The 23257-nt window shown below is 37.3% G+C and overlaps 1 protein-coding gene across 3 annotated transcripts in view; it reads right to left on the bottom strand.

Annotated features, from left to right (window-relative positions):
• Window positions 1-745: 745 nt before the first annotated feature.
• ZC3H6 (zinc finger CCCH-type containing 6) overlaps window positions 746-23257 on the bottom strand; it is a 46761-nt gene continuing 24249 nt past the window's right edge. For 2 of the 3 annotated variants that reach the window (XM_026086103.1, XM_026086104.1), the window contains 12 exons: window positions 21613-21793; window positions 19449-19571; window positions 17648-17903; window positions 13953-14074; window positions 12821-12985; window positions 10485-10601; window positions 8890-9001; window positions 7496-7605; window positions 6466-6719; window positions 5315-5835; window positions 4799-5035; window positions 746-3159 (listed from right to left, as the gene is read on the bottom strand). In XM_026086103.1, the coding sequence (XP_025941888.1) occupies window positions 1658-3159; window positions 4799-5035; window positions 5315-5835; window positions 6466-6719; window positions 7496-7605; window positions 8890-9001; window positions 10485-10601; window positions 12821-12985; window positions 13953-14074; window positions 17648-17903; window positions 19449-19571; window positions 21613-21793 (3700 nt within the window). In that variant the 3' untranslated portion in view covers window positions 746-1657. The remainder of the gene's footprint in view (window positions 3160-4798; window positions 5036-5314; window positions 5836-6465; window positions 6720-7495; window positions 7606-8889; window positions 9002-10484; window positions 10602-12820; window positions 12986-13952; window positions 14075-17647; window positions 17904-19448; window positions 19572-21612; window positions 21794-23257) is intronic. The other variant, XM_026086106.1, reaches the window with a different exon arrangement.

Genomic DNA, 23257 nt, shown 5'->3' on the forward strand with positions numbered 1-23257 from the left:
AGAAATTAGGAAGACAAACAGAGATAATTATTGCCTTTAGCAATGTCTCCTCTGCTATGCTTTACAGCAGTAGAATTTTCCCTCAGTTCTTCCAAGTCCTGCTCAGCAATGTGAGGCAGCTTGCCCTCCCGTCTGGATTACTGCTTGTCTCACAGGCACAAGAGACCAAACCAAAGAATCTTGGATAAATGTGCTGTCCCAACTGGAAGCACTACCTGGGCCAAAGAAACAGAAGAGGAATAGGAAGAGGTCCAACAAGGAAGACACTTAACGGAAAGGAGCATTCCGAGTGGGCGGGAACCAGAAGACAACTGAGCAGACTGCAAATTTTTATTTTAAATGCAGCTAGCTGGGGATAACTACATTTCCTGTATATAAAAAGGAAGCCAAAAGGCAAAACAAGAAAGGCTTTAAAGACAGTTGTGCTCTGGGCATGCAACATCTTCAAAAATTAAGGAACATGCATGACATTTCTCATAATGACCTTAATTATAATAAGAGAACAATGATGGCTCTCTCCAAATCAGAAGTCTGATCATGAAATCACTCACCAAGCTAACTCCTTTGGGATTCAACACAAGTTTAATTTAAAAACCCACTACAATCTGACTGCCAAGTGGTATTAGCAGCTGACTGTACTAAAACACATTCAAGCAACTTCATCTATGTTTCAGACACTTCCTATTGCTGTTTCCCCAGGCCTAGGGAACTAGCTGTAAACATGTCAACATCACAGTCATTACCAGACTTTAACTGTACCCTTTTTAATTTTTTGTTAAAAATGTCATAAAGACACAATGAATACAAGTACTGCAGTTACATCAATACAAAAAAGCAATACAAATTAAGCAGCTGAATACAAAAATACATTGAAATACATGAACACCACAATGTAACTTATAGCACTAATCAGAATTGTGTATGCGTGAAAAAATTAAATAAAAACCTTTTTTGTATTAGACAACTTAGGTATTCTCCACTTTAACAGTAACTTTCTTCTAGTTATGTACTGCACAATTTCTTCTATATACAGTATAGAATAAAATACTTTTAAAAGATATGACATTTGTACTCCTCAATATGTGATATAGGTATCTTTTACACTAAGAATATTGACTGCATGAATAAAAACCAATGTCTTACATCAACTGATCTGAAAAGGAGGATCAACATTTTCCTTTTAAATCATTTATGTATATTTCAGTTAGTAGGTTTGGCTTGATGCATCAGACAATCCTTGTCAAACAGTGTCTCTCACAGTAATGTACATAATATTGCTTGTGTCTATACAATCATACAAATGTGGCAATCATATCTAAATGTTGTTTATGAAAGAGACAGCTCACACATATACAGGTCTTCAGACTTTCTTAATGACTTATTTACAATGAAAGTGCTTTTATCAGCTCTAACACGATACATGTTTTTTCTACATGTCAATTATTAGTCTCCCTGAAATTGGAAAAGTATTATATAGAAAATACCACAGCTTTGCAAACACTATAGCATACTGTATAACTGCATGTGGTTCTGAGATTAGCAGCTGAAAAGTGTTGATAATTATAATTTAAAAATAAATAAAGCAAAGAGGTAAACCAGTTACAAAACAGCAGAAAACTGCAATATTCACAACAGTAAAAAGACTTAAAATCAATTGCTAACAAAATGGTGAAGCAGTTGGATCAAAAGTCTTGAAAACATCTTTTAATGACTTATCATCTGATTCCCCATTTGGATCATTATCCTGTGTTTGATTTACCTGTCCAGGCTGTCTAACCTGCCTTGGATCACTGTACTGTGGTCTGATTAATCCTGATAAAGCTTGGATAGGAAGATTATGCACCGCAGGTGCAGCGCTGGAGTGTTTAGCCTGAGATTTACTGGTGCTATTTGCTTTATCTGAAGCAGCTTCTGCTGATCCTTCTGTATTTTTTTCCACATTAGAGGCAGCCTTCTGCAGCAAAGCATCTTCCGAGAGACTGGGCTCATTTTTACCAGAATTTTTCAAAATACTTTTTTTCTGATTCTCTCCATTCTCCCCTGAATTAACTGGAGTTGTGTCCAATGATGAGCTGTGATCTCTTGGATCATACAAACTAATACCACTAAGTATCGATCCGGGAGTTCCCAGCCTGACACCACTTGACGATAACTTGGGTGCATATGGAGGCAGAGCATCCGGGTCAGCTTTAGAAGTCACAGCTTCTGAGGACTGTGATGAACTGGCAGCAGATCTGGTGAGGCGGGGGTCAAACTTTGTAGGATGTGAATCCTTTGCGAGTCCATGATGTGCGTCTGTACTAGACAGTCTGTGGAGTCTGGGATCAACATTTTTTTGTAAGCGAGGGTCTCCTAATTTGCTCGAGCTACTGGCATGCGAGTCTGCAGGCTGATCCAAATAGCCACTCCTGCCCGTTAAGTTATTTTTTGCTTTTGCAGCTAGTCTCGGGTCAGCTGGCATTACATTTGGATGGGGATCATTTTTTAAATTCCGCAGTTTATTAAGTCTCTGGTCAGCAATGAGTGGAGGAAGAGGTAAATTAATCGAAGAGACTGGGTCAGGTTTAGGCAAAGGTATTGGGAGCAAGTCTTCAGGAGCCCATACAATATGTTTAGCAAAGTTTGGTTTCATCAGGGTAACATCCATTTTAATGTGGCTGAACTGCCTCAGTTGAGATCGGGGATCCCTTAATGTTACACCAGGTAAAGGTTCCAATGGTATTAGGAAAGCTCGCTCTCTCAATTCTCTTTCTGAATCCTCTTCATCATCATCCAKTCCTTTTTGCTTGACTTTAACACCAGTGTGCGCATGATGTAAATCCAGCTTTGCTCCCCCAAGAGACGAGCTGGCATGGCCACTTTCACTAACCTTTAACATCCTGGGATCTCGCAYGAGCCGTGGGTCCAACGATGCAGATTCTGAAGGCTTCCTGGGGTTTGACCTTGGAGAGGCCCTAAGTCTTGGGTCAGCAGCCTGGGGTCCTGCGCCTTTTTCTTTTGCCAGCCTCGGGTCAGTAGGAATACCAAGCATGTGCTGCTCTGTGGAATGTTGTTGCCGACTCCTAAAATTTTCGCTTTGTTTCTTTAAGGTTTTTAGTATCGATTTAACACTGCTTCCCTCTTCCTCTTCACTACTGGAGTACCAGTTTACATTGTCATCTAAAAAAAAAAAGTATATGTATCTGTATATTTAAGCAAATGATCACTGGGAAATGAGACAAAACATGTATTGCTATAAAAGGGTAACTTCTCAGTAAAATGGAAACTAGGTCTAGTATTAAGTCCTAGTTCACTGCATTATAACAACCTTGATCTAAAATGAAAAAAAAAATCAGTTTAAATGAAGAACCGAAATAACAAAAAACTCTGTAGTTAGTTGAGATACTCCAAAACTCTACTGAATTCTCTCCATGTATATCTCTCAATATTAATCTTGGAAAATAACACACTTTCAAACAATTATTTCTACCTATACTAGTTAAAAAAAAAAAAAAGACCCACAAAATTTTTAAAATCTGAGTCTCAATGAAAGTGACCTTCCTTGTTGCATAGGAGGAGGTGAAGTAAGATGGAACCTTATAATTGCCTTAAAAAACGGAGAGATTACAAATGCCGAATTGCTGCTTCATTATGGTCCAAATCACAAGGTTTGGGGGAGCAGTCAAGATTCAGAAAGGGTAGTAAGGGCATTTAATTTTAAAGAAAAATCTCTCAATTACCTCTGCAATTTACTGGAAAGCAATATAGCAGAAGCCTCATCCACAGAGCTGTGTGCTCAGGTCCACTTTCTAAACTTATATAGCCACTGAAGGAGACCCTTGGTCTATTTTGGTTCGGTAAGTTGAGAAATGAAGATGAAGCCCACCAGCATCAGCACTTCCTAATTCACATAATGTTTCCTCAGTGCTGCTGTATCACACAAATACTCAACAAAAGGGAGTGACAGGGTGAAGCTACAAGGAGGCAGCTAAGAGGAACGTTTTTCCGTTATGCTGCTTTGTGAAACCCCTCTACGTGGGAGGACCAGTCACTCTAAAGCACTGGCGAGAATCCTTCCGTTAGAGTAGGTTACTCTTGTTTTGCATGAAACCCTGAAGGACTGCATTTCTGGATCTCGCTCACCATTCAAGCGGAAATATATTGGTGGTGTCACTGTAATCATTTGATACAGCAAATCCCTTTTGTTACATAAAAGATGCATGTTGGTCACAGGACAGAAGCACTTCCAGAAGCCTCAGAAAAGAGTGCAGCAGGGAGCAGGCCAAGGGACAAACACATTCTGTCTGGCTGAATCTGATCTGCAGGCTTGCTGCTCTCATTCTCTACTTTAGAGACACTCAGTTTAAACATTGCAAAATTCAGGTATTGCAGAGGAAGGATACTGCTCTAGAGAAAAGGAATGAGCAAAAAGATCAAGAGGTGCCACAGAATAAATAGAATCTAAATTGAGCATGTAGCACTGGCAGTTAGAAATAATAAACCTTTCTGTTTCAATCAGGGATTTTAAGTAACTGACCTAGCAACAACAGAACCTTTTAAAAGTACAAACTATATGCAGGAATTATCTACAGATCTTTCTACTTTGAACTGAAATGCATTAGCTAAGCCCATACTAAAACCATAGAATAARCTGGAAAGGAAAGTAAGTAACCACAGCTGAAATCATTATTTGAGTTGGTACTTGTGCACACACAGTAACCGTGAATGGTAACATGATGAAAATCCAAATCAACGGATTTGTTCTAGGCTAATATATGGTCAATACAAATGTTTCAAACTCTAACAAAATTAACTTTACCTTCTTCTTTGCTCATTGCCCTCTGACCCTGGCTGCTGACAGAGTCTCCATCTTCCTGATGCTTTTGACTAAGTCTTACATAAAGGGCTTTCTGCATTGCTGGAAGAAAATCCGGCACATTAATGGCTGGTTTATGGCCCATTTTACTGATGCAGTCTGACTCACTTCCACCTGTATGCGACTCTTGAGCCATGAGGTGAGCCTGGTGATCTGCAAATTCGCCATGCCATGTTCCATCTGCAGTACCAAAAAAACTTGTTAGCTGATGTCCTATATAAGCCTTTACAGCAGAGGAGTTAAAACATAAAACACTTAAACCAAACCAAATTAACTTGAATTATATTACACATGATTAGAAAGCATCAGCTGAAAAAGCATTACACACTGAAGACATTTCAGGAGAAATGACTTTCTCTCCAAAATTCTGTCAGTGCTCAGCTTTGGGGCCATGATGCCTTAATACTGCACAATTGCAAAGCGTCACATCAAGGAACAACCTTTTTGAGAAGTGCTTACCACCAGAGTTATTAGTTGGCTGGAAGTTATGTACGGCTTGATGAGAATAGTAATTGTCATAGAAATCAGCTGGGTTCTGAATAGGCTCATAATTCATATTTGGCTGCCGTTCACCAGGAATCTGCTGATATGGTGGCCCTGGAGGACAATGATTCTCTCTTGGCATATTCACCATATGTCCTTGAACTCCTGGGGCACTGTAAGATCCACCAAGACCTGGTGGTGTTAGAGGTGGACCACCTTGCTGTGCTTGCATAGGCATACCAGTCTGGTTCTGTGGTCCTAAAAAGCCTGGTGGAACACCCTGCATAGGAGGACTCTGTGGCATTGCTGGGCCTTGAGGCCCGGCGCATGGATGATGTCCAGGAGAACCTGGGTGCATCGGCGGTCCATTGTGTCCTTGTGATATGCCGGGTCCTGGCCCTGGACTTGAGCCTGGATTATACATATGCTGAGAATGTGGGTCATTCCCCTGAAATGGTGGTCTTGGTGGTGATGTGCTGTTATAGAAGGTTGGTGGCCTGCAGGCAAAAAATTAACTTATCAAATTTTGCACCTACACAGATCAACAACCTATTACCTATCTCTTCCTCCCTCTTATAGATGTCTGTTCAAACTTACTTGATCAAGACTTTTTATAGAAGTCTGAAAGAAGCAAAAACATTTTCAGCAATAGTAACTGCTTACATTACAAACACATCACAACACATAGCAGAACTTGTCTAGAAGCAGAACACATTTTTTCAGTTATCAGCACACAGAAAACTGAACATCTGCTGAAACGAATAGTTTTAAACATCCCAAGGCCAACAATCTCCATCAGGAGTCTCCACTGGCTTCAGTCAAGAAAAAGCTAACCCTGAAAGATTCTAGAAGGAGAATGAACTTTGTTCAACTGCAAACAGAGATAGGCAAGGCAGGCACACAGCCAAAAACAAAGCAAATGGAGTGAGTTTTTGGAAGGTCAAGGCTCAGCAACAGTTGTCTCCTATGGAAAGCATTAAGTAAATAATTAAAATAGCCAATATTTGACACATTATTAACTTAGCAATATACTCAGAAGTATATGCTTTTGATGGAAATGCAGACAACTGTTCAAATAGCCATACTTTCTTTTTATGAAGGACTCTACAGAAAATACTAAAACCTACTTTTTTCCAATTTTGTGTGCTAAATCCACAGTAGGCTTCACAACTATTTCAAAGAGAGATGGGATTTTCTTATATTCTCCTGAAGGATCTTGAAAATTTTCTGCATCAGACTCAGAAAATGGATATTGCTCTGGTGGGGTTGGCAAAAGTCCAACGCCAGGTGGTGGCTTAGGGAGAGGAACTATACCACGTTTTCTGAGTTCTTCCAGTTCCTTTTCATCTTCATTTTGTGGTTCCTCCTCAGTATTCAAAACCTAGAACAAAGCAATGTAGAACACCCTTTATTAAATTTGCAGTGTATGCAATTCAACTTAGTCTTGCTTTTTTTCATTTGAATGTAATTATCTGTTACAATACTACTATCTATTGATACTGAACTCAGCTGAATTATAAATCTGTTATTACTTTTGTCCTATAGGATTTTGATTCAACAGCCATGAAGAAAACTTAGTTTCTGTAGTCAGGAAAGGACAATTTTACAAAGGCCCATTTCCTTTGACCAGTAATTTTAGGAGACAGAATTACTTATTCCAAAATTCATAATGTTTTCAGGGTTAAATTTGTGTCACTTTTCTGCTAAGGCTTGTTGCAGAGTAACTGGAGAGAGACAGGAACATCCTACTTAAAACATCGGTCAGGATTTGATGAACCATTCATAGGAACCACCCTGTTCTTTTCTACACCCTATGTGCAATGGTATTTCAGATGACAATCTAACTTCTAGATAGCTAAAGCTAGGCATAAAGCCACACTTCTTGTTACAGAGTTCATGAAGATTTCTAAGAAAAGGGAGCAAAAGAAAGTTCATGGGCTGAAATACAAGCTGTGAAAATAAATGAGTCCAATCAGGGTAAGAAAACTGATGGCAAGGAGAATTCACTGTGTGGAATCTGGTCACAGACCTGCCACGCTCAAGGGAAACAGGAACATTTAATATCATTAGTGTTTAGCATCATACTCCCCCAGGCTCCCACTGAAACTTCCAGCCCAATGTTTTAGAAACAGATCTCATTTACAGATTATAAATTACCTTATCCAACAGCTCTTTTGTTTCTGCAGTCAGGGGAGCGTGAGAAAATTTGCACTTATCTCCTTGATAGCATTTTGCTCCTGTATGGTAGAACTTGCAAGGGAATTCATGTAAGCAATCTATTAAGGATTCTTAACAAAGGTTGATCTGTAGTTTGCATTATTTGGCAAATTTACAAAATTTACCTTTCAGCTATCCTTCAGTTCTTGCTTTGGAAAGATTAAATGCTAAGGAATGTCTTAAGAATTTTGTAAGCTAATAGCCAACTTACCTCTTAGTTTCATTTAGCATTCTACTAATAGCTACATCACTGTAGCTATTAACATTATTTTTGACTTGATCCTAATATTGTCATTAAGAAGTTGATGATCTCAACTCCAGAATAAAACACACATCCTTTACAACAAACAAGAAGAGATCAGGGTTTAAAAAAAGATATAAATGCATCTAAATTGAAGCTTTCTAATCTTTAAAAATGTTAAAAATCTGTAAAAAAAATAAACAAAAACAGTAATTTTATATTATTCTCTTCTCCAGAGTACCCAAGCAGAAAAAAAAAAAATCTTAGTATAGTAAGTCTACATATTCTCTGATATAGTCTCTTAAGAAAGGAAATAACCACCATTTAAATCATTTACATCAGTTAAGAGTAAATATAAACTTTCAGTTTGGACTTTAGATTTCCCATTTATTTACTTAAAATTAAAGCTGATCAATATTAGCAGTTCCAACTACATAAATGCACACAAAAGAAGAAAAACAATAATGAAAATTATTTGGGAAAAATCTCAATTGAGACCACATTCGGATCAATAAAATTAAGGGATGGACTATATGTAAGAATATCTGCTCACTGCAGGTAAGATGGGAACAGAACACTGGAGTGGAAGAACAGAAAGGGAAGAAAACACAGCTCTTGGCATCTTGTGTATGTATCTATAGCTTAGATGTTTCCTTAGTTTATACAAAACAAAGCATCATTATGCTCTTAAAAATAACAGCAGAAATACTACTGCGATGTTCCAAATTTTTATGCACAATTTAAATCCAGCTGATTTGCAATGTTTCCATCTGCCAGACTTGCAAGCCTAACTTGGGTTTTAAGAGTCCAAATATGTGTGTTCTTTGTCACAGATCATCACAAAAGCAGACAGATTACAGTATCAGTTTACTTATTGATACATTCAAGATATATGAAGAATTCTTTAAAAAAAATGAGATAGAATCACATGCACACCTTTGAAAAACACCTTTTCAGTCACACATATTTCCTGTCTTTAGCTCTACAAGTCATTTTATAACAAGCATGTAAAAATAGCTAAATGAACGTCAAGTTACGCTAAAACAAAAAATAATAGGGTTTTAATTCAAGTATAGTTTTTGTTAAAGGATATTGTGCAAATAAATGCAGTTCTCTCCTTTGGTGCAGTAACCCTGTATGTAGAACTTGCAGATTTCCTTTTTCTTTTCTATCTCTGCATCATGATCAAATTTACACTGCTCTCCCTGTAAATGAGAAAACAATAGAAACATCAGTCTGAAATGCCAAATAATTCCATTTCATATTGAAAGAAAAACATCCTCCTTAGCTGGATTTAAGCTTTTTATCTTTATTTACACAGAACTATATCATAAGCATGTCCTTGAAAAACTACAAATGAGGGCCTGGCCATAGAGAAACAGTTCCTGAATCAGGATTCAAAAGAATATATGCTGATGGTCCATATGAAACAAGCTGGTCTTATACTACCAGTTCTCCTCTTTGTGTCCACCTAGAAAAAAGTACTTAAAAATGCATTAAACAAATTTGTTATTAAAATTATTTTTCCATATAACCAACTGCTGCAACTGATCAGAAAAGATGATTCTTTTTTAAGGGAGTGAGGGAAAACCAAGAGTCCAAACAAAGTATTAGACTCTTTAATATAAAAGGAATAAAGTCCAAACAATACAATGTTTTATACCAACCAAATCATCTTATATATTAGAATTAGTTTGTTGGAAAAGTTTTGTACAATCTTTGTAATTATTTTCAGGAAAAAATGCACTAACTGCTCTTATAGCTATTTGTTTTAAAACTGAAGGTGGCAGCAAATACTCATCTTACTGAACGTAAAGGACGTTAACACTAAAATATATAAAGTCATCAACACATGCATTGCTTTCAATCTCCCCCTGGTTTGGGAAAAGCATACTAATTTTCACTTTTACTTTCACCATCTGAAAAAGAAACAGAAAATGGTCTATCACTAAATATGCAAATAAACTAAAAATAAATGACGCACTTGCTTGCTGAGAAGCATGGAGTTTTTCTTAATTGTGTTTTATAACCGACTGGACTATTCTGACATCAGAGCTCCACAGCAGCATAAGCTTCAAAATGAAGCAACAGCAAAATTGTTATGCAAGAGCAGACTGTCTTGCTGGGGCTCTTGCTTGACAGCTGACTGCTCTAAATAGTGTTCTCTTCTTTCTGCTGCCTTCCATTTGCTGGCTGAAGGAAGATGACTTCAATTCTTTTACTCCCCCAACGCCACTTTTACTTTACAGAGACGAATAATTCTGCATAATTAAGCCATTCCTTCAGTGTTTCAAAATTAGTAGCACCACATAACAAAAAAACCCCTAATACATTCAGAAATCATTGCCTACTTACAGATTCCATACTTGCAAGATTTGATATATATTTACAAATGATATATTGTCAGTTTAAGTCAGTACTGGATATACTAATAAGCAAACTGGATAAACTAATAAGCAATAATTTTAATTTAATTTGTTATACTTTTAAATTTGTAACAGAAAGGGATATTTTTACACAAGCACTTCTGTTGGCATTTACCTATAAATACATAAAACATCAGAAGCCACAAAACACTGAACTTCGTCATGCAAGTTTTCTTTGCATCAGCTGAACTAAAGAGAATGGCACATCTCATCCTCTTCCTCACAGCAAAGAACCAGACCGACAAAGACAGTGCATAATTACCTTAATACATCTCCCTTCAAGGAAATATTTACAAATTTGTTTGCCTTTATGTTCCACTGTATGTTGATTTATGAATTCCTGACTCATATTAACCCACTTCTTCACTGGTTTGCCGTCCTGTAAGAAAAATGAACATCCTATTGATGCTTACTTAAGTGCAGCTGCAAAAATATTATAGCGTATTTAGTGCAGTAGTTACCCGAAACAGGATTAATTACACCACGATTTAAGTTCTTAATATTATTATACCCACACCTTAAAGTAAAGGCAAATACGCATACATTTTCTTAGCTGTTTTAACACTGGGTCTTATACTCTTTGATAAATGCAACCAAATCAGAAACTTCTTAAAATACAACAGGCACAAATTACCAAATGGAGAAAGTATCTAGCACTTCATTTTAAAATGCTCTGAAGCAGGACCAACTCATGGGCACGCAGTAAGTCAATGCCAGCCACTCCCTGATTAAAGGCTCCTCTGCATGCACGCTTTGGTAACTGTCCCTGTGGATGTCACCATCTCCATAGCTTTGATGTAAAATAAATAGTGTTCAGTTACATGGGAGCCCAAATACAGCATATTTCTGAGTGCTTTTTGGAATTCCACAGTGCTAACAGCTTGTGGTCCACAAAAACTCAGGTCTTAATCCTAACCAAGTAACTTGATAAACATGTTGATTAATGGCTGGCATTTTCGCCTTAAAGCCAAAGATCAGAAAGATGACACCTAGTCCCAGCATCCTTTACTCTGGTCTGAACACTCCCTCAGCGTCCACCTTTCATTGCCCTTCTTGCCTCAAATTGAGAGTGGGCCGCTACACTTGTGACACAACTGCTGCCTCATGTGATGAGTGGGAAGATTTTAGGCACATGCGTGAGAATGACAAGTCACCGATGCTTCTGGGAAGGAAGCAGGCAAACAAGACTGAACAGAAACTTAGGTGCTGCAGGTCTTGCTAGCATTGCTTTTGGTCCTGAGGAAATCCTGAATTGTCAACCTAGGTATGAAAGCTTAGGCTCCTGGCTATCTTTACAGCTCCTTCACATGTCCACCGTGATCAAATCCCATGTTGCACATATATCCATGTTACCACCAGGCATGTTGTGAAGTTCAAATTAATTTACTCTTTTTATTTTAATAAATCTGTAATTGAATAGATAGAAGCATTGCCTGTAGCAGAGTCAGAAGATGAACTCTGATCATCAGATTTCTGTATTTATCTTAACCACAAGGCCATATTTTGCCAATTCTTTCCCTCTACATGCTTCTCATGTAATTATCACATCCAGATTATCTTTGTTCTTTTTTCCCCCCACCAGAAGAAAAACAACTTGTTTGCTTATAACGTATGAAGCAAAGCAGAGAGGAAGCACAATTCAGTCATGATACACCATGTAAGATTAATCATATATCTGGTGAGGGCAAAGAATTCTTCACTCTTATGATTTGAGTCCTTTGTGGCATCTGCACTTAAACTAGAGAAACTGTTGTAAACTCATTTAACTAGAGACAGAAGCAGCCAAGCGCCTGACTATGTCAATCTCTACGTGGTTACTAAGCTTGCACTGCAAATGGGAGTTTGGTGAAGAGGAGTGAGCGAGCAGCCTGGTCAGAATGGCAGGGTGAGCAGCTTGTCTGGGACAGGTTTTGAGGGGCCTGGCTGAGCTAGTGAGGAAGTCAAGGAAGTAGATGGCCTTTAGTAAGCTGCTGTATGTGACATACAACAGAGGGTAGAAAAAAAATGTCTTATTTGCAACACTAGGTGGTTGCCTACTGCTATGATTATAGTGGGAAGTCAGGCTTTTCTGGATTTCTGGTTTTCACAAAAATCCAGAGGGAACTGACCTCTGAGTAGGAAATTCTGAAATGGAGTGGATGTGGTTCTCCAAAGTAATCACACTGTGAAACACAAGCCTCAGCACATCAAGTGTCTGGTCTCATTTTGCTCGGCAAATTAAACAATGTCATAAAACATTAACGCTAAGAATGATTAGCAGATTTGTGTACGTTGAGAAGCAAAATCTCCAAGCTAGAAATGCCACTCCTGGATCAGTCAAGATCCATTCTCTACTCTGAATACATCAAAACTGAGGAAATCTCAGTGCTACAGACAATGAAACTTTGAATCTACTTGATCCCTTTCAAGATTAACACAAATATCACATTAAAACAATCCCCTAGGTCTTCCTGGGAGCACTGTAAACCAATGATTCTCCCACTCTGCAAAGTGCTTGAAACAATGGCTTTAGGAAGGTTGAAATGCTCCAACTGTGTCATTCAGATCCCAGGGACTTAATTGTGCAGCTAAGGAATTTTGACATTTAACCCAACATACCAGGGAACTCAGCATCTGTGTTGCAGAATTCATTATTTTGCTGTAGCCAGGAGCCCAGCTTTTTGTTTTCTGTCTTCTAGCCCTGCTGGGACCTGCCTGCAGCTGCCTCTTCATCTCCACCCTTCCCCACAACTTGGGAGATTTAGCTGGATGACAGGGCATGTTCTACAGAAACAGGAAGGAGGAGTTCTATAAACTAGGCATCGTAACAGATCAAACAGCTTCCCTTTTCCCTACCACATACAGGGCAGGGAAAGGAAAATCTGATCCGGACCACCCAGAAGCCCCAGAAAGTTAGGCCGTCTGGAGAACACAGGAAAAAAAAAATTAACATGGCTGAATTATACATTAACACATATTTTTAACGAGAAACCAGCCACGTGCATTCTTGAATGCAGGAGCGAGGAGAAGCACCAATGTCTTAAGAAGACATAGAAACTAACGTTGCCTTAGAATCTTATCTCATCGTGGTATATAGATTTAGATATAGTTTTGCTTAAATAATTTTTTTGGCCATGGATGGATTTGATCTGTTAATCATCAGTTTTGTATTTTTTTCATTTATATAGCTTAAGTTTGATTGGAGTGACAAATTTATGAATACAGGTAGTGATTCTGAATGTTATGTTTTCTCTATATTCTGTGCAAAGAATTACGAAATGAAAACAAAGGTCATATATATTACCATTTCCACAGCCAAAGGTATGGAAAAAGAGGTAGAATTCTTCACGATTCAGATGAAAACAAGCAAAAGCTGTGAAAATAGCCATTTTCTTGGCCAACCCCCCCAGCTGAACCAGTGGTAGCAAAATGTCATCTTTCAGAAACAAATTAAAATTCCGTTAATTTGATCGAAGTTAACATCCCTTTCAAAACCAAAGCTCATAAACCACTTTCTGCTAGTCTTTCATACTCATTTCCAAGAAAAACAAGAAAATGATGCATTAGTTTAAGTTATCAACTATACTTTTTACATAAAGTTCTGGAAAATTCTAGTAAGGGATTTAACTTTTCTAGAGAAGAAAACAAAAGGTGAAAAATACATACATATTTAAATACTCTTCTGTTAAAGCAAAATATCTGGTCATTTGCAAATAAATGCATTAGGAATTTAACTTTTAATTCCACATACCTCATGAAAGCCATCAGATCCTTTATTGCCCCCTCTTCCCCTTCCACGATCTTTACGCTTCAATTTCTTTTGCATTCCACGCCCTCGACCAACATGGTAATTATTACCCCTTTGAGAAATACCTGAAAAATGTAAAGAAACAGTTCAGATAACTAGTAAGAGGGAAGGTGGAGGATTACTTTCAGGGTCATCCTCTCTTTAAATGTCAGAAACTATAGAAGAATGGTTATCTATCCAAGTGACATCAAATACAGACAAATTTAACAGAAACAAAGTATTTCTTTCTGCAGTCTGAATTCCTAATGTTATCTTGAGTCACGAGTTGGCCAGTAAAACTACACCAGCCAATTATAATTCTGTGCAACTGCCTGCTCTTTGAAAAGCTCTTCAAATCACTCGCAGACTGGCAAACTGAATATATAATTTATCTTGTTTAAAGCAGCTTCTCACAATTGGAAGTGCAGATGTGATTTCTAATCAGCACACATATTTGAAATATTTTGAGGTGGTCATTTTCAAATAACGCTACATTTCAACTCTTAAATTTTTCAAGAAGACAACATCATGCTATTGCCTCTGCAATACCCAGGTCATTTGAAGAGTCCACACTGAAATAATTTATGGTCTGCAGAATGCAATGCTTGTGCACCCCCACTTCCCCAGGCAGTCTGTAGTTATCAGTGCAGGCAAGTATATTTTACAAAAACAATTCTCAAGTCTTGGAGGTTTTGAGTGCTCCTGCAAAGGACTATACATACTCAACCCTCCCTGCCCCAGGACATGAATGACAGAATTACAGCTGAACTGCACTACGCTATCAGGCCTACTGATGCCATAGTAAAGTTCATTCACAAGAAATCCACTAGATTACTGAGCCAAACTTTAACAATATTTTTCAAGATTATTTCCAAACCAGAAACATTTAAATATTGTTGAGTGAAAGGAAATGGTTTACTGAGGAAAAAAAATCTGCGTTACTTTTAGCCCTTTCTTCCCTTCAGAATATATTCCCCTCCTTCTCTCCCCAGTATTTCACTGGGGATTTTCTTCCCAAATAGCAGAAGCCTAGTTCCAATAAAGCAAGACATCCCTTACAGCCTCCCATCATAGATACCCAAGTTATATCATTCACAAATGTAACACTTTCATCTTATACCTAATTTGGCTTTTACGTGCACTCCTATCAAGGATGCAAAAATATTTTAAATAGAAGTGGTTTAACAACCATCCGTAAGTTTTCTCCAGTCATTATCAAGCAAGAAAGATTTAAGAAGGAAATAAAAAAGACATTTAAAAAACAGTCAGATGCAAACTTTTAGCTGGAGAGTGAAAAGAAGAAACAGAAGGTATTGATGTAGCTGTAGTAGAAAACGTACAAGCAGGAGCACAGGGTTAGAAAGCATGCAAAATCAACAAGCTGTTTTCTATTCCCTGAGCGTCAAACTGTACATTGCTGTCATGCCAGGATGGAGGAGGTTAGCTACTCTCTCTGCTAAGCATGACATGATTAATAAGTCACCTTAGGACAAGCGATCCTTTGGTTTCCTCTGGGCCAGAAAGCCTGCCACTGCAAATACAGGTAACCTGTGGCAATTAACTAGCCTTATCTTGGTGCTAAACTGAACAAATGCTTTTGGAATCCAGTAACGACACAGATTTGCCACAGTGAAGGAGAAGCTGTGGATCCCATCTCAAAATGAGAAGAACATCGGGTCATATGAACAACATGACTGCACAGGAGACATGATAGAGGGTAGGCTTTTCTTCTGCTTGGTACCAGTGTGTCCTAATTAATGCAACCTTTCCTCAGACACTTTGTTAGCTGAACACCATTTTGGGCTCATCTATCCTTGCTTAACAGTTTGTATTTGGGCAACAGCTATCTTGAATTCACAGCACTAACTCAGTGCCCCCAGGTAAGAAATGGAAAGGAAACCACTGTAATTACTAGGCACTCAACCCTGCCCCTCCCCATCCATTTAGGAAGTGACCTCCTTTTTGGTTTTTGTTTCTTAATGAATGCTTTGTTACTAAAGACAGCTGATTAAGATTTTTCTGTTCACTCAGGATCTCATTGAACCCTCTTGTAATCCCGCTGGGTGTTATGTCTCATAGTGAACGTAACATTGTCTAAGGCAATCTTGGATTGCTTAGCCCTTTTAACAGTTACTCTCCTAAATTAGAGCAAGGTCAAAGGTTCTTGACTGACTCTCTTTGCTTTCCTGATGCTGTCACTGTCATTGCTCAAACACATGCATTTTTGAAACTGCTTATTCTGCTGTGACCATAAAGAGGCATTCTCTTCTCTCAGTCAGTACTTTTCTTCATATTTGCTTCCTAACTCACCTCTATTAAAAAAAAAAAAAAAAATCCATCTTCTCTCACCCCAAATTAAAGACAAACATTAGCAAAGGTCACAAATCAGAAAAAAAAAAAAAATCACCCTCTCATTTCTAGATAGAATGCATAATTTGCTTTTTCACTCAGAAATGTTGCACATCATGTTCAGATAAACTTTGCCCCTTGCGGAAACAGGAATACTGATTTTGCTACAGTTTGGTTACTTTCTGAACACTGAATTAACCAGTACAATTGGCACCTAGGCATATATATCCTGTTGCATTATCACAACATGCAAGAAAGCTGAGACTGTAAACTAAGAAATATGGCAAAAGAGCTTTGAATACTGAAGCATTTAATGGCAACTGTTTGGAAGCTTCATCTGCTCCAAGTGGGTAATTATCCAGCTATGAGCAAGTGAGCAGTCATGGTCTCAACTAAAAACTCTGGGACAGAGCATCTCCTCTCACATCAATTTAAAAACAAAGAGCCAGTTAGAAATTTCTGCTGCCACTGCATCTGCTACAGGTGCGAGTCACCCCGCCACAGCAAGGCTGATTCTATTGACAATGCCTTGACTTCATCTCAGATGACTTGCAGACAGAGATCCTTATGCAATTTTATCAGGAAGCACCTGGAAAATCATTTCTGTCTCACTTAAAAAGATTCTGCTAATCTTTTGCCAATTTATTTTTTTTCTGAGCCAAAACAGAACACAACAAATCATTGTGGTAGTAAAGGAAGAGAGCTTATCTTCTTCACATACGGCATCAGCAAGTCACTATAAAGCAGTTACACAACTAAGACTTTATTCTTTGGTAGTTTTTTTTTTTTTAAACACGTATTCATAAGAGAACACTTGACCTTCTTCCTCAATATATACAGTGTGAACGTACGATTTTATTCCCTACTGATGAACAGCATATCACTCAGTGATGGGAGACTGCTAGCTCATAGCTCACCCCTGGCAGCTTTCTTCATTCAGCTGTCAACACAAAGATCCCCAAATGATGCATGACAGAACTGCTACCATCTCCCATTACTGCAGCTCCTTACTGAAGCTGGATACATTGAGGGGAGAGATCCAAGGAAGAGGAAAAAGGAAAAGTGAAGTGGCTAGAAGCCAACTAATGGCACAAAAGTTACAGTGAGAAACATACTCTATTACAGATGAAATGTCACCAGGCAAAAGTAAAAAAAATAAAAAATAAAAAACCCCCGAACACCAAAGCATGCAAGTGCACTGAAATATTGCATATTGCATGCTGTAATTGTTTTAACACCTTTTTTCCATCTTTATAATTGTACGACCCCATTCTGACACATAACAGGTTTAACAAATCCAACTATCTTACCTTTTTGGATCCCTTTCATCCCTTGTTTTTTCACTGGTTCTTTAGGAAATGGAGGTCCTAAATCAGGGTTGGAAGTCTCTTTAGATTGCCTGTATTGTTTGAGCTGATCAGCAAAATCTTCATCCTTTTCTTCCTCGTTATAATTACCAAAGTTTTCATCACTATAATGACCATATTCATCATACTCCTTGCTTTTTACATTTTTTTTATGTTGCATTTTCTGTGAAGTCATGTAATTTCCTGACAAGTGTCCATGCTGTATAAAAGGAATTGTATTGTTCAGAAGCAATTCAATATTTCAAACATCATCCCTCCCATACTCCTCTGCAAAACCAGTTATTTTTATGTTGTTTCATTGTCATGCTGTCTCCTGGATCTGTGCAGACAAGCATCACTATTATCCAGGGAAAATCAGTTATTCAGTAAAAATTAGTATTTTTATTTTGAATGGATCAAAATAGGAAAAAACATCAGAAAGAAAAGCATCAGCATTTATACTCCAGAAAACTTTTCAGAGAGGTCAACAAAACATTTTAATGTGTGCAAATCTACACACTCTAAGCACTGCCTCTTTACAGATCTGAAGCTTTTTAAAAACAAAGAGTAGGTAATATAGCATGAGTAAAAACATAAAAAGTATTGCTTAGAGCATGTTCAGGTCACAGAAAAATATTATGTATTCAGATGCCTCAGAAATGTGCTTACAACACATATATAAGACATTAAACAAGGATACTTGTATATTTAGAAAAAATACACTACTTTGTCATATTAGGCGACATAAAATGCAAACACCTTTTAAATGCATGACTTCCATACTTATTTCTGAGGCTTTGTACTGATACTACATGTCAGCAAGATTCTTTTATGCTTGTTTTGCAAGAATTTGAGAAATTACTTGGCATCTCTCAAGAAGCAAGGCAGATTAACCTGTGGAGTCTTTGCAGTATACAATGTCCAACAGTTTGAAGAGTAACCACCAAAGTTAGGATTAAAAGAAGAATCAAATGTTTACATTAATAACAGAGTTATTATTTAGTAACAGCAGGCATAATTAAAATTTAACTTCTTAAGCCATATGAATGGCTAATAAAAACTATGACTAAATAAATTTTTTTACTTCATGAGAATCTTGGACATGCATGATGCAATCTGTTCCATCTCTACCAGTCAGAATGAAATATTTGTTATGGCCACGGCTAAGCCAGCACCGTCCCTTCTCCAGTTTCTGCAGACAGGATCTTCACTTTCTAATAGGTTAGGCTGGCTTAAAGGTTTTTGGAATGGTTTCAATCTAAAAGAAAAGTCTCCTCTCTGCTGAAGTAATGAAATTTCGTAACGCCTCTAGCTACTGTCTCTTGCTTCTAGTCACCCCATCTCAGCTTTAGAAAATAGCACTCAGTTTTGCCCAGGGGTCTCACGAGGGCTACCTAGCAGCATGAACTGAGAAAAGCCAGGACAAATTAAGTTATTAGAAAGCAAAATCAACTCCAGATTTTTAAAGGTGGCTTTCTGAGAGCTGTTTTCTCTTAGTACAGCCTAAATCCGGTATAGGTAATAATAAAAACAGCTCAACTGCTACCCAATAGAGAAAAATACAGTGTCTCACTTGATTATACCACTGACATTCACGCCACATTTGGAAATCTACTCAAAGGAGACAAGAACTGTATGCTTTTTCTGAAATCTGTGAGAATGGGCACAATGATCAGGGCAGCCTTCACAAACAGTATTATCTAGATTTACTTTTTTAAAATTGCAACTAAATAAAGACCTGAGAAATCAGTTTTAAAAGTATTACCTGAGTGAATGAAGAATCATAATCTCTGTATGAACTACTACTCTTTTTATGTGGTCTTTCTGTACGTTCAATATCAGAGTCATGGCTGTAGTCTGAACTGTCATCACTGGAAGGGGAGTTATGCTGAAAAAAAAAAGAAAAATCTCCCAAATACTGTTAAGCAATGCACTATGTAACTGGTCTACTGTGTATGAAATTAAAGGAAGCATTAGCCCACGATATGAAGATATTTTCTTAACTCCCACAAACCTCTGCTTCTAAGGGAAGCCAAAGAAAGTGCATTCTTTGATCATTCTGATCAAAGATGCCATCCAATGAGGCTTTTAGAATGGAAATATTGAGGGCTATCGCCGCATGTGTTTTCTCTGGGTTGTAACAGCTTCCTGTGGGTCCCTCTGAGCCCCACTGCTTTGCAACATAGCAAGGATGCTGCTGAAAGACTAACAGATCTGGGAGATGGCTAGAAACTTGCATATGACCATGGACCAGATCATTTTCTGCCAGGCAGGGGGAAGGTCTATACCTTATTTAGACTACTGAGGAAATCACTTGTTGCTACAAACAGCCTCCCAAAAGACGTTTGGACCTCCAAAAAAAAAAGGACCTCCAGAAATATCAGGTTTTCAATCCTCTACAATAGCTTTGCTGCTACTTGCTGTTCTGATAGCCCCTTGGTATTCTCTGTACACAGTATGCACCACTACTTCAGGCCACAGGCACACTATTTCTTCAAAATACTTATTTTCAGTTATTTTGGCATATTGCTGTGACTTCCTTAATAAACAATTACAAAAATAGTTCTTTGAACAATTTAAGACAACTAAACCTGAACAGGGTTTTATAAAACAGCAACTAATGGCAAAATGTATATACGTTACTTTTTCTAATATTTCGTAACATATTTTTGTTCCAAAACCAAAAAAACTTGCATCTCTAAAAAAAAATACATGTAAATTCCTGGAGTCAATTTATTCTGTTAAAGAAGCAGTTTTATAAATGTAAATTGCAGTGGGCCACTTGTATTGGAAAATATGACCGTGCTACTGTCGACGAGATAACACCAAGAGTGCCATTTAGTCCAACTCTTTTCTAAAAATATTTCAAAACTATTTTCTCACATTAAGCCTTTCTCCCTGAGTCCCTGTTATTTTTTCCTGCATTACAATCATATTAATGTTCTATTTAGATGCATTGTTTTGCAAAAAATTTGAGAGAAAACCAACTGCAAACAAACAAATTCTAATTTTTTGCCCCCCCTTCTCAAGACTATACCAGAATAGTATAGTTYCATGATTTTTAGAAAATGACAATTAAGTTTAATTTTCTTGATAAAAAATTTTGTGAATCTCTTGCATTTTTTTAAACTCAATTAAAACATAATTATACACACTATCTTAATGATATGTTTTCTGAAGAGTTCACTTAGCTGATATGAATTCTTTTCTCTCCATGAATACGATAATTAGCAGCACAAGTGAACATAAGAAATTTACATCATGCTTCCTGTTCTAAAATTTTCTCACTCTTAATGGTTCAGCTACCATTCCTGTTGTTAGTGGCCAGTGCCATTAAGTTACACTGCTGTTTAAGGTTTAAAGAATTTAACAAGCGGTTTAACACTTTGGCCTTTTATGTCAGAACTACCACAGGGACTGACAATGGCAAAGGGTGAAATGCTCGTAAATGTCAATATTTTGTAAACTATTTTTAAATGAAACACTGAAGAAAATAGTTATGCAATAAAGATGCATATCACAAATAACACCCACAATGTGACTTTTTTTCCTTTAAATACAAACAGATGAAAACAAAGTTATGAAAATGCGTCTAAACAAAGCTAACAAGTTTCTAAACTATAATTTACAATATGCTACAGCTGTATGACTTAATGATTTACTATCTCTTACCCTATACAAATCATCACTGAAATGAGTGAATATGCACTTACGTTTATCAAAAGTCTATTTAGCCAAGTACTTTAGTACTGAAATGCCTTGACAAGATAGGACTATCAAAAATAGCACTCAGTGACCAAAGACCGTGTAAGTAGTGCTAAAAACCATTTTTTAGGCTTCTTGTCTGATTTCCTGGATAAGGAAAATATAAACCTGGAAACCTGGCATTCAAATAAGCACCTCCAATATTTTGGTTTGCATTTCCTAACCTTATGCTTATCCCGTCTTCTCCTTTTTGACTTTTTCTTTTCTTTTTCTTTTTTGCGTTTCTTCCGTGATTTTCTATGCCCCTTGTCATTTTTCTGTTTATCTTCACCTTTTGTACCATGTTCTTTAACATCTTCAAATCCTGCATCATCTATTTCACCATCTTCTAGCTCTCCGTCTTCTCTGCAGGAGGAAAAATAAAAAGTACGTAACATTATCCATCTCATCCATCCAACAGCATAATAAAACAAAAACACTACATATTTCTTTCCTCAAGTTGCATTTTTATATATTTGTGTAGATATTTTAACACATGTAACACCCCCAAAACTACTAGAATTTCAGGATTTTCTTTTAAAGAAAAATGGAATGCAAGTCATTACATGGCCTTAAATTGTATTGCATTACCAAAAATAGCTTAAAAACTATGTTTCCGAGGTTTTTGTTTTTTAGTATTTTTTTTTTTTACTTCTGGGAACAAAGGCCATGTCTTCTTACAGTTCTCTCCAATCTGATTACAAATACAGCTTCAATATATAGCACAGAGCTGCCCTTAAATGTATTTCACACTGAAGAGCTGGTTTAACCATTTCTAGAAATACTTCTATTTAATGCTTTCACTTACTCAAGAAACACACAATTTGGTTTAGTCTACAAAAACTGGAGTCACACTTCTACCAGAGTCAAGGATAACCAGTGCTACTACACGCCTTTATGTTGTTGTATTTGCAGAATAGATGTGGTCAAAATTAAAGGCAAGTAAAACTGTCTGCAAACTGTACATTTACGAGTAGAATAATGAAAAGAAGCAGTTGGGCACTGCAGGGGAAACATCACATAGTACCATGAACATGTTTTCTTCTATGCACCAGATCCTGGAAGTAAAGATGGATCTGTAGCAATAAAAACTGCAAAACTCTTGCTTTCATGAGCAAGAAAAAGGGACTGCTTCAGAAATAAGCCTTGCAGCATTCTCCTATCTAAAATCACCAGCTCTGAAAAGAGGCTGGATTTAACAGTCCTAGGTAAAGCAGGATGAACAGCAACTAATATCATCCCTTTTACTGTTTTATCTGTAACACAGTACCTTATCCTTGTTCTGCTTAGGTTAAACAGGGATCCTTACAGTGATCTAAATAAACTTGGGCTTTATAGGCAACCTCTGCCACTGCTTGGTATTTCCAGTTAGCAGATTTTAATGCGCCCTTGCTTTGCCATGACAATTGATATGTTGATTATGTAACTAATGTGTAATATGCAATATGTTATTGTGCTTACTGGAAATCTGAAATTGAGCTGGAAGGGAAAAAAAATACATAAAATCTAGGGGATAATGAACAATGTTATGAGCAATTCCAAAAAGCAGATTTAATTTGCAGAGTAAGTTGATTCTGTAAAAACAAAAAAATTATTAGCAGTAGTTGACAGCAAAAGACTATTAACATTTGCACTTCATTTGCTGGACTCGAAAAACTCACAGAGGACAGACATTTGATGATGCTATTCTATCTGAAGCTGCCCAGGTTTTTCCTTTTTAAAATTCACAACACTGAATTCTGGGGTGGGGGGTTGGGGGGGGGCTATACATCACAAAGTAGAAATATTTCATCAATAAATACTGCAAATGGAGCAATGTGCATATGAACA

This window comes from Apteryx rowi, unplaced genomic scaffold (genome assembly GCF_003343035.1).
Source record: "Apteryx rowi isolate R43461 unplaced genomic scaffold, aptRow1 scaffold_681, whole genome shotgun sequence".
NCBI lineage: Eukaryota > Metazoa > Chordata > Aves > Apterygiformes > Apterygidae > Apteryx > Apteryx rowi.